At 35.3% G+C, this 12,172-nt stretch overlaps 1 protein-coding gene across 1 annotated transcript in view; it reads left to right on the forward strand.

Moving 5' to 3' along the window:
* The window catches only part of ARIH1 (ariadne RBR E3 ubiquitin protein ligase 1), a 117,941-nt gene that overhangs the window by 83,212 nt on the left and 22,557 nt on the right, over window positions 1–12,172 (forward strand). Inside the window, exons 6-8 of the mRNA XM_045531485.1 lie at window positions 7,385–7,451; window positions 8,960–9,066; window positions 12,122–12,164. Of these exons, the coding sequence (XP_045387441.1) occupies window positions 7,385–7,451; window positions 8,960–9,066; window positions 12,122–12,164 (217 nt within the window). The remainder of the gene's footprint in view (window positions 1–7,384; window positions 7,452–8,959; window positions 9,067–12,121; window positions 12,165–12,172) is intronic.

Here is a 12,172-nt window from a genome sequence, read left to right on the forward strand (position 1 = left end):
ACCTTTTTATTCCTTAGCAACTGGTATTTAATAGGCATACATCTTTGAATAAGTAACTGGAAATATATTATTATACCTTGCCTTCAAGAACATGTCATCATCTCAAACTTAGTGATTGATTTGTGCTATAATGCCGTCAAGGCTAAGTGGGGCTTCCCTACGCAGTGGCCTCATATAGCTGTACTTTCAAAGTCATGAAGGTAAAAGTATACTTTGACAAACTTTGTCACAGATTTGTCCTTGATACTTTCATGAGATAAATGAAAATTATTTCTCTAAATTATGTATCACTTATAACCAAATAAATGTTCATCTCCTTCTGTTCATCCTAGTAGTTGGTTGTTTTTTTCTTTCCCATGTAGTTATTTAGGGCCTAAATTTCACTTATATATAGTAATATATATAAGTAATATGTAATATTACTTATAAGTATATTACTTATATGTAATATAAGTAATATATATATACTAGCTTCTCTAGTAATCATAGGGATAATAAAGGTAAACTTGTATTTATACAGTCTTTCAAAACCTTCAAGTAGTATATTTAGTCTCATTTTGACTAATCAGTGATAGCATTAATACACATTGGGAATTATGATGTTTTGATTGAATACATCCTGTGAGGTGTGCCTAAAAATATTATTTATTTTCAAATATGTGTTTTAGAAACAGAGTTGATGGCAAGAACTCATTGCCACTCACTTCTAGCAGAATTATGCCCAATGCTTTTTTAAAAGCTTTAATAGGCAAGATTTTTTTTTTTAAATGATTCTTAGTATCATCGTATAGATAATGCATGCCTCTATTGGCTAATTCCCCACTTGTCTCAAAAGGGCAGAAATATGCTTTTAAAATAGATTGTTTTATATTAAATAATAAAATTTAAGTGCTATTCTTTAATAGATATTTCCTGTTCAATCCATTTTAAGCAGTATATCTTAACTCCTTACTATGTAAGGTGAGGAAATGGTGCCTCCATGCTATACTTTACCTTTATGTCTTCTATTTTCTAATTTCTGTTAGAGATATGATTACATTACATTACCAACTTTTCTGTTCTGTAATTGATTCTTTCATGTTTGTCAATAGGTTAATTCAGAAAATTATAAACCAATGTGTTTATAATACTATAACAATATAAATATTAATTATAGAACCAAGTAATTGAATATATCCAGAGAGAAATAAATGTCATCTTCTAAGTCTGTTCTGCTCCAAGAAGAATATTTCATGCATCCAAGTCAAATGATTATGGTTTACATTCTATCACTATCTTAAAAATCACAAATAGGATTGTGAAGGACTTTAGACCCTTAGTAATTAAGTGAAGTCATACATTTTGTACCATCTGAGGCAAGAGACAAACTAAACTTCAATGTGTGTATTAATCACATTACAGTGGAGCATCTCATCTTTTATAGTGGAAAAGTATTGTTCTTATTTAGTTATAATAGGCTCAGTTAGCTATGTATTGACTTTTATTTAGTTTTTTATTAAGTCCTAAAATACATTCAGTAAAGTGTATAAAGTACATTAACCTTAAAAGTATATTTGTTTTACTACCCAGATCAAGGTATAGAACTTTCCCAGTACTCAGAATGTTCATCCTTGTGTCCCTTCCCAGTCAGTATCCATCTCATCTCTGCTACCTATCCTGACTTCTGTCACCGTTAGTTTTGCCTGTTGTTGAATATCATGTAAATGAAATCATACAGCATGTATTTCTTTGTGTAAGTATATCTGCTTTAGTCACCATAATGCCTTTGAAATTTGTACATGTTAAATATATCTATGTTTTGGGTTTGTTTTTATTATTACTATATAGTCTTTCATTCTCCTGATAATAGATGTTTGGAGTTTTTTAGTTTGTTTGGTTTTGGCTACTGTGAAAAAAACTACAGAGAGTATTCCTATATGTCTTTTGGTGGACATCTACCGATTTTTGGGGGGTATTTACTTAGGAGCAAAGTTTCTAGCTTTAATAGATGCTGCTAAATGGTTTACTATAGTGGTTATTCTGATATTCCTTCCAGCTGTGTATTAGAGCTCTAGTCTTTGCCCATACTTGTGTCACTTGTATTTTTTAATTTTAGCCATTTGGGTTGATGTGTAGGGATAGCTCACTGTGGTTTTCTTTTTTTTTTTTTTTTTTTGAGACAGAGTCTCACTCTGTTGCCCGGGCTAGAGTGAGTGCCGTGGCGTCAGCCTAGCTCACAGCAACCTCAAACTCCTGGACTCAAGCAATCCTGCCTCAGCCTCCCGAGTAGCTGGGACTACAGGCATGCGCCACCATGCCCGGCTAATTTTTTCTATAGATACTTTTAGCTGTCCATATAATTTCTTTCTATTTTTAGTAGAGACGGGGGTCTCGCTGTTGCTCAGGCTGGTCTCGAACTCCTGAGCTCAAACAATCCGCCTGCTTCGGCCTCCCAGAGTGCTAGGATTACAGGCATGAGCCACCACGCCCGGCCTCACTGTGGTTTTCGTTTGCAGTTTCCTGGTAGAACATCTTTTCCATTTATTTATTAGTCATTTGGATATCCTTTTTTTATGAAATACCCATTCAAGTCACTTGCCCATTCTTAAAATTTGGTTGTTTTCTCTGTCATTTACTTTGTAAGAATTCTTTAAATATGCCCATATGGATCTTTGTAGATATATGTATTTACAACTGTTTTTTCTCAACGTATGGCTTGCATTTTCTTAAAGAAAGGTGATTTTGTTTTATGAACAAAAGTTTTCATTTTGGTGTCTAATTCATCATTTTCTCCAATTTATGGCTATTGCTACTTAAGAAATCTTTTCTTGCCCCAAGTTGTATTTATTTTTAAGGCACATAGAGTTTATGGAGAATGCTTTGATAACATGTAACTTTATATGTCTCATAGTGGAATCAATTGAATGCCCATTGTTATTTCTCCTTAAGGAAACATAGAAAAGTACTGACTTTAGTATTCTAGGTAGGAAATTTAGCACAAGAGCTATAGTATACTGTTTTAGAATGTATCCTTGAAGGATTAGAGCTGAAGTTCATACTGAAATAATTTCCTAGTCTCATTGAAATATAAGGTGAAATAATTGAAGTTTGGTAAGTTTAAGGTTAAGTATATAGAGTAGAAGTAAATTACTGATCAGTATTAGTAATTTAAGCTTTTAAAAATGCTACTGAACCATAAATACAAGCGTACAGATTGAAGGGAGGCAGGGAATAGTGGGGAAGGGTGCATGAAGCAGATTCTGTAGGGCCTGATATGCCAGTATACAGTCTCTGGCTTTTGTTTTGATGGAGCCATGAGAGAGGGTTTTGAACAGAGTAGTGACATGGTCAGGGAGGACTGCTTTGACTGCTAGTTTTTTTGAAAAATGCTGTAATTGGGAGTAAGGAGATTGGTTCGGAGACTATTACAGCAGTCCAGGTGAGAGATGATGGTGGTTTGGATCAGGGTGGTAGCAGAGGACAGATTTCACCATTTTCAGATGGTGAAAAATAGTTGGATTTTTTATTTATTTTGAAGGTAGAGTCAGGGTTAGATATGGGATATAAGAGAAGAGATGAGTCAGGGATGACTGCAAAATTATTTTGACCTTTAATCGTGATTAAATAAATTCAGGTGACAGTAAATATTATATTAATTTTTATAATCAGAAATTTTAGCAAAGGTTTATCATAAAGATGTTAATCACATTATCGTAATTGTGCCCAACCGTAAAGGAAGATGAAATGTAATACAATTATTAAAATTAGTTCATGAATTATTTTAATGACACTGGAAAGTGCCTATATAATGTTAGTCAAAAAAGCTTAAGATACAAAATTATATGTAATAAGTTCTATATTTAAAATTATCATACATTTACAAAAAATCCAGATTCATAATAATTTTGAGTGGTTATTCCTCCTGAGTGATAGTTATAGGTGGTTTTTATTTTCTTCTTTAGGCTTGTCTAATTTGTATGTCAGAACAAAAAACATTTTTAAAGTTAAATATTTTTATTAGTAGTCTTAAATTGAAGTATAATATTGTTGAATTACTCGGTGCTATATAAGTGTAAGGTATGGTTTAGCAGTTGGCATTAATTAAAAAAAAAAACCTTGTGTTTAACATCACCTGGTTTCAAATCACAGCTCTCTAGTTATCTTGTTTGTTAAAACAGAGTGTTATCCCCCGAACTGAAGGGTGGTTTAATACATCTGACACTGTGCTCAGCATGTATGGTTGGTATTCAGTAGAAGTCCTTTTGTTTACCTAGAAATCTACCTTCCACTAGGAGAGCTGGCATAATAACTGTTTTCAACTTAAGTGATGGCAACAGGTCTTTGTGTAGAGAATTTGCTTATTAATGACCAAAAGGACACTTGCCTTCTTCTTAAGAGTGCCTGTTTTCAAGGATGGGAGGTCACTTTCTTTTACTTCCCTATTACCAGATAAACTAAGGTAGAAACTTTGGCCTAATAACTATGGCTAACCTTTGCTCTCACCAGCCCTGCTGGGTCATGCCAGGTTTAGACAGCTCTTTAGGCTAGGATCAGCTATAAGAAATCATTAAGGTCATATCAGAGAAACATTAGGGGTAATAGATGTGTTTGTTTAACACATTAACTGCTGCCATGAGAGTTGGATTTAACTCACTCTAGTTTTGAGCCTGGGGCCTTGTGAAGCATATGTAACTCACATGTCTCTTCACCTTGCGAGCTGCAAGAACTATTTTTCAACTTGCATATAACTCATACACAGAAAACAATAAAAAATAACAATTTTTTCATTAAATTAGAAAGGATTGTTTTGTTTTTGAAGTTTTTATTCTATTTTGTAATAAAATACTGTGGCCGCAAGTAAACAATTTTTTTTTCTAGTGTGGCAATGTGTTAAGAATCAAGGCATCTGACTTTGGCTTGATGCTTTCCTTATTTTTTAATTGATGTAAAATTCATATAAAATTCACCATTTTAATTACAGCTGCCCTTCAGTATATGTGGGAGATTGATTCTACAACCCCCACTCCCCACTTCAAGTGTACGAAAATCTGCTCACGCTCAAGTCCCACAGTTGGCCCTATGCAACCCATATGTATGAAAAGTCAACCCTTCATATGTGTGGGTTTCACATCCCATGAACATTATATTTTTGATGCCTGTTTGGTTGAAAAGACATCTGTGTATAAGTGAACCCATGCAGTTCAAACCCAGGTTATTCAAGAATCAATTGTATTTTAAAATATATAATCCAATGGCCTTTAAGTACACACATAATGTTGTGTACCTGTTACCACTACCTAATTCCAAAATACTTCCATCACCCCATATCCATTAAGCAGTCACTCTCAATTCTTTCCTTCCCTTAGACCCTAGCAACCACTTACCATCTTTCTATCTGTATGGATTTGTCTATTCTGGACATGTTATATAAATGGAATCACATAATATATGGCCTTTTATGACTGGCTTCTTTCACTTACTTTCATGTTTTCAAGACTTATCCTTGCTGTAGCATAAATCAGTATTTCATTCCTTTTTATTGCTAAATAATGTTTCATTATGTGAATGTTTTCACTTTTTGTGGAAAAGTTTGTGTTGTTATATGAACATTTGTATACAAGTTTTTTATTAAACACCTGTTTTTAATTTTCCTGAGTATATATACACCTCAAAGGGGAATTGCTGGGTCATATGGTAATGGTATGCTTAACTTCTTGAGGAACTGCCAAATGCACTAATTATTTTTAGACCACAGCTCCAACATCTGTGAAATATGGAGGTTTACTCATTTAAAACATATTTACTGAACACTTTCTACTGGCCAGGTACTGTGCTAGACACAGGGGATCCTTTCATGGAGCTTACTGTTTGACTGGGGATAAGGGAACAGGAAGACAGATATTAAATGAATACAGATTATTGTCTAATTAAAATTATGATAAATTCTATATAGGAGATGTTTAAGGTGCCATGAGAACTAAGAGGGAAGCCCACCTGTAGTCCTAGCTACTCAGGAGGCTGAGGCAGGGAGATCATTTGAGCCTAGGAGTTTAAGTTTAGCCTGGGCAAAATAGTGAGACCCTGTCTCTTTAAGACAAAAAAAAGAAAGAAAGAAAGAAAAAGAACTGAGAAGGGATCTACAACTAGAGTGTGGGAACTCAGGAGAGGCTTCTTTGAGTGAGTAACAGTATATTTTAACTGAGTGAAGTAATACTAATAGCATCTAATATTTATTGAGTGCTTACTATTTGCCAGGCACTGTTCTAGTGTCACAACACTTTTTCTGCTATGTATTTTACAGATCAGTCACCCGAGTTATGGAGCGATCAAAGAACTTACCCTCAATTCATAGCTAGTGAGTTGTGAAGCCAGTATTCAAACCTAGGCTGTCCCACCTCAGAGCCCCATCATGATATTCCATTTCTTTTTCCTTTCCAAGGGAGGCAGCCTTATGTGAAGCCTCTGAGAAAAGGCGGTACCTGCTGTTTTTGAGGAAGTATAATAATATGGATGTGACAGGGGTACACTGAAAGTGGTACGGGACAGGGTGGGGGCTTGTGGAAGGAAAGAGGTAGGATGTGAAGCTCTAGCGTTAGATGAGTTTAGATCATACAAAACTATCTTGTTCATTTAAAAGACTTTATTGGGGTTGAACTACGTGCATATTCAACATATTCAGCATTCTTCCTGGCTTTGTCAGTGGTTATTCTTTTTTGTCCCCTGCTTCAACATCATTTTCTTATAACATACTCAGAGGGGTATTTACCACAGAACTAATGAAACTTGAACTTCAACATTCCTCACTTTCATGGGCTCCTGTGAGTGCTAGAATTTGTTGTGAATTCTAGAGTGTTCTAGGTGGACAAAGGAAGCCAGGATGCAATCAATAAGCATTTCTGGTCGATTGCCAAGAGCTCTCAGAAGAAGGCCCTCAAAATTATATAAATATGTAAGCTTTAGATATCACAAAACTTGGATTCATTCCTTAATACTCCTGTCAGCGACATCTGTCTCATTGCACACACTGATTTGGGTGGGGGTCTGAAGGAAGGTGCCTGAGAATTGCTGTCTTAAGGTATAATATCATAGTCAGAAGGCTCTGAAATGGGCCTAAACTTGGCAATAGTTGATAAGTCATCAGGCTATAATAAAAACTAGGTAAAAGTAGATTATTTAAAATCTAAGAAATATGGAGAAAATGTCTATCAAAATAAAACTACAGAAACTTTGAAATTATTATTTTGATTAGTACAGTTGCATTTGTTGGTAGTCTATGTGCATTTCAGTATATTCAAGTTGGGCAGTTTTTGTAGCTATAGCATAAACAATTTTTGAAATTTTATAAATATGGAAAATACTCTTGGGTGAAAACTTTCTAATAAACTATTCTTATTCTTGGTTTCAGGCGGCTTATCACAGATTCAAAAGTTAAATTAAAGTATCAGCATTTAATAACAAATAGCTTTGTAGAGGTAAGTGATTTAAGTTTTCCTTTTAATAAAAGAAATTCTGTTTATTTATAGAAATACTATTTTTTAGAAAGTCTTATTGATCAACCATAAGAAACACTTTCCCATATTTAGAAAGCATACCAACATACCTTTATCCTCAAAGGAATATGACAAACCAATAAATGGTCTGTCTTCATAGATCTTGAGCTCTGTTAGTAAAATTATTTTTATAATATTCTTCCTTTATTTCTCTTTATGCTTAGCAGAGAATTGTAGTAGATCACTAATCATGTCATGTTTAATCCTGTTTGGGATTCTAACCCCGCTGTTTCTGCTAGTTATAGGTCTCATTATCAGTAAATCTTGTTAATAAAGAATGCTATCATTTATTGGAACCTGTCCATGCCCATTTGTTCTGTGACTGCTTTTGTGCTACAGTGGTGAGGTTGAATAGTTGCTACAGTGACTGTTACGGCCCACAAAACCAAAGTTTTTTTCCTGGCTCTTTACAGAGTTTGCCAGCCCCCATATGAAAGCATCAGGGTAACTTGGTATTTTAATTCTAGAAAATAATTTTTATTTCTGTTAGAGATCAAATTGGAACACAGCATATTTTAGAACTAGTATATTTTTTGAAATGGTCAGCGGACTTCTGGTACAAAGTGTTACTTTAGCCATGTTTTGTTCCATAACAAAAGTTGTATTTCTGGTCGGGTGCAGTGGCTCACACCCATTATCCCAGCACTTTAGAAGGCTATGGTGGGAGGATCACTTGAGGCCAGGAGTTTGAGACCAACCCTAATGGGACCCTCTCTCTACAAAAATAAGAAAAACTAGCCAGGCATCTTGATGTCTACCTATGGTGCCAGCTACTCAGGAGGCTGAGGTGGGAGGATTACCTGAGCCCAAGAGTTCAAGGTTACAGTGTGCTATGGTTGTGCCACTGCACACCAGCCTGGGTGACAGAGCAGCAAGACCGTGTCTCTAAAATTTGAAAAAAAAAGTCATATTTCCTTTTGAGGAACTAAATGCAGTCTTTGCCTGTAGATTCAGAACTGGCTTTTCCTCTGAGAAAAGCTTTTTATGATCAAAAGGAGAAATTGCATGTAAATCCTTTAGCTTATTAACTATTTTGTAGCATCAAAATACCTTCCCTGGTTAAGAACATAATCTGGTTTTATTGCATCTTAGGAAAATTACCCTGAAATAGAACCATAAATAAATTGATGCTTTTTAATGATCACATAATGGATAATTGTTTTAAAGTTTTTCAGTGGGATTTTGAAGATAGAACAAGGGACAGTTGATATATTTTGTAAAACTGGGTCTTCAGGGATCAATAATTTTAGAAAAATAGTACATCCCAAAGCATTGTTATAGAAGACTACAGCAGGTTTTTCTATGCTTGTGTCATCATCACTCTTTTGCTCTTTACACTAGGGAAGCAATACAAATAATTAGTGTACTAGGAAATTTTGCATCATGACTTAATTTGCTGTCATTTTATTATTTTCTAATTTGTTTTTCAGTGCAATCGACTATTAAAGTGGTGTCCTGCCCCAGATTGCCACCATGTTGTCAAAGTTCAATATCCTGATGCTAAACCTGTTCGCTGCAAATGTGGGCGCCAATTCTGGTAAGCAGATTTTTTCCTAAATGGGAATAGCACACATACCTTTTCTATTTCTTCTGTTTATTCTTGGTAATAAAATAGTAGAAAAAATATTTACCTCAGGCAGGGGGATGAGTGATGTTAAAATAGTGTATATTTCTTTCAAGTAAGAATTAGATGAAAAAGTCACATTTTAAATAATTTTTCTTCATTCCTTGATGTTCTAACTTTTAGATATATTTTTTATGGGGAAAATTCAGCTGTAGTCCATCTTCCTGTATGCCCCACTGTAACTTATATGGGAGCAAACTTACAGATCTGGGACTATAAGTTTCCTTTACTCTGTCAAGTTTTAAACTTCTAGAAACAAAATGTGCAGGCAAATTTGGTTGCTTGGATGTACTTTTTAACTAAGAGTTTTTTTTTTTTTTTGAGACAGAGTCTTGCTCTGTTGCCCAGGCTAGAGTGAGTGCCGTGGCGTCAGCCTAGCTCACAGCAACCTCCAGCTCCTGGGCTCAAGCAATCCTTCTGCCTCAGCCTCCCGAGTAGCTGGGACTACAGGCATGCACCACCATGCCTGGCTAGTTTTTTCTATATACATTTTTAGTTGGCCAGATAATTTCTTTTTATTTTTAGTAGAGACGGGGTCTCGCCTTTGCTCAGGCTGGTCTCAAACTCCTGACCTCGAGCGATCCACCCGCCTCGGCCTCCCAGAGTGCTGGGATTACAGGCATGAGCCACCGCACCTGGCCTCTGAGAGTTTTCCTGTGGCTCTTCTGGGCCCAGTTTTCTTGATAACTTGGGCTTTAGGAGTTCTGTACCATACTACTCTTCAGCCTCTGAATTCAAGATTTGACTTACTGGGAAATTTCCAATGCCACGTATTAGAGGGTGTCTTAATTCGGGCTGCTTTAACAGGCTCTCTCATTTTTTCCCAATGTGGGTAGGCTGAGAATTTTCTAAATTTTTAAGTTCTAATTCCCTTTTAACAGTTTGTCTTTAAGTCATTTCTCTTTTGCATTTTTCTATAAACACTCAAGAGATGCCAAGCTGCATCTTCAGCACTTTGCTTAGAAATTTTCTTAGTCAAATATCCAATTTCATTGCTTACACATTCCTACCTTCCACAAAACAATAGGACACAAACACAATTCAGCCTCCACTTCTTTGCCGCTTTACAGAAAGGATGGCCTTTCCTCCAATTTCCAGCAGCATGTTCCTCTTTTTCATCCAAGACCTCATCACCGTATTTCTACCAATATTCTGTTCACAGTTGCTTAGGTTTTTCCAAAGATGATTGAGGCTTTATCTGCACTTCTCTCTTTCTGAACCCTGATCAGAGTCACCCTTAACAGTTTGTTCATGGTAATCTAGGCTTTTTCTAGCATGCACCTCCAAACTCTTCCAGCTTTTTTCCATTACCCAGTTCCAAATCAGCATTCACATTTGAGTTTTTGTTACAACAGCACACTCACTTTTCAGGACCACGTTTCTTAGTCCATTTATGCTGTTATAACAAAATACCATAAACTGAATGGCTTATAAACAACAGAAATTTATTTCTCACAGTTCTGAAGGCCTAGAAGTTCCAAGATCAAGGCACCAGCAGATCTGTTGTCTGGTGAGGGCCCACTCTCTAGTTCATAGATGGTGCTTTCTTGCTGCGTCCTTACATGGCGGAAGGGACAAGGCAGCTCTCTTGGACCTCCTTTATAAAAGCACTAATCCTATTTGTGAGGGTTCTGCCTTCATGACTTAGCCACTTCCCCAAAGCCCCACCTCCTGTAATACCATCACATTGGTGATTAGGTTTTAATGTTTGTATTTTGGGGGATAAACACATTCTGACCATGCTGGAAGTTAAGATAATCTTCTGTTTCTTTGAGGATCTTTAGGAGTGAGAAGCCACTCAAGCCAAGGGTCTCTAGTCCTAGCAAATGGATATTTTATTGGTATTCTATACCTTTTTTCCCCCTCCAAATATTTATAGAATTAGATTTAAACATCATTAGTAATATTTCTAAAAAGAGCAGATAAACTCAGGGATTAAATATGTGTAAAATACATCCTATTTTCATAAAGATTAAATACATTATTTGTTTCAGAGTTTACCCTGTAAAGAGAAGGTAGATTCTGATTTCATACCTACTTTCAATGAATTTTAGTGTCAGACATTGCAAACATATAGAGAGTTACAACAATGGATACTTATGTATCTGCAACACATCTTAATCAAAATTAGTATTTTGTTTTCTTTAAGAAATAAAATACAACACATATATTTTAAGCTCCTTCGTTCCCTGCTCCATCCCATTCCCCATGTCCTCAGGATAATAGATAACTATTATCTTGACTTCATTCAGATCAATGGTACTCTCTTCTCTTTAGCAAAGGATTTTTTGGTATTCTAAGTTACTTGATTAGCTAACTAATAAGCTATTTATGGTTATTTTTTCTTAAGTGTTTGTGTTTATTCTTAATTTATACCTTTTTTACAAGTGCATATACCATGAGCCTAGAAAAACAGGAATGAATTATCAGTATATATTTAGAGATTGTGTAGTCTTTTGTTTTATACCTTGCTCAGTTCCATTTCTCTTTACAGGGCTGAGGTTCATTTATTTAAATTATGCAAAGATGTGACCTTCTTCCCATATGTTGAGTACTGTGTATTAGTACTAAGTTATATTATTAACCTATAAAGTCAGACTTTTCCTCTTCATTGGCGGTGTTAAGTAAAAGATTAAATATGCACTGATGAAGGACTGATTGGACGTTCTGAATACAATCTGAAACGTAAAACCACTCTAGTAACAGTTATGAAATTGTCATCAAAGCATGTCTTCATGCTTATAGTCATTCTTCATTTCATATGTACTTAGTATCCACTACATACTAATTCTAATACTAAATTCTAGATAATTAACTATAAAATAAGACATGGTTCCTGCCCTTGTACTTGCCAGTCACTAGAAATGGTGACAATACTGTGAAACTATAAAGCATGAAATGGTTGGCCGATTTACTTACTGACAGTAGGTAGAACTTAATTCTTTTAACTCTTTGTGTCACTTAACAGCTTTAACTGTGGAGAAAATTGGCATGATCCTGTTAAATGTAAGGTGAGTTT

Source organism: Lemur catta, chromosome 1 (assembly GCF_020740605.2).
Source record: "Lemur catta isolate mLemCat1 chromosome 1, mLemCat1.pri, whole genome shotgun sequence".
In the NCBI taxonomy this organism is placed as follows: Eukaryota; Metazoa; Chordata; class Mammalia; order Primates; family Lemuridae; genus Lemur; species Lemur catta.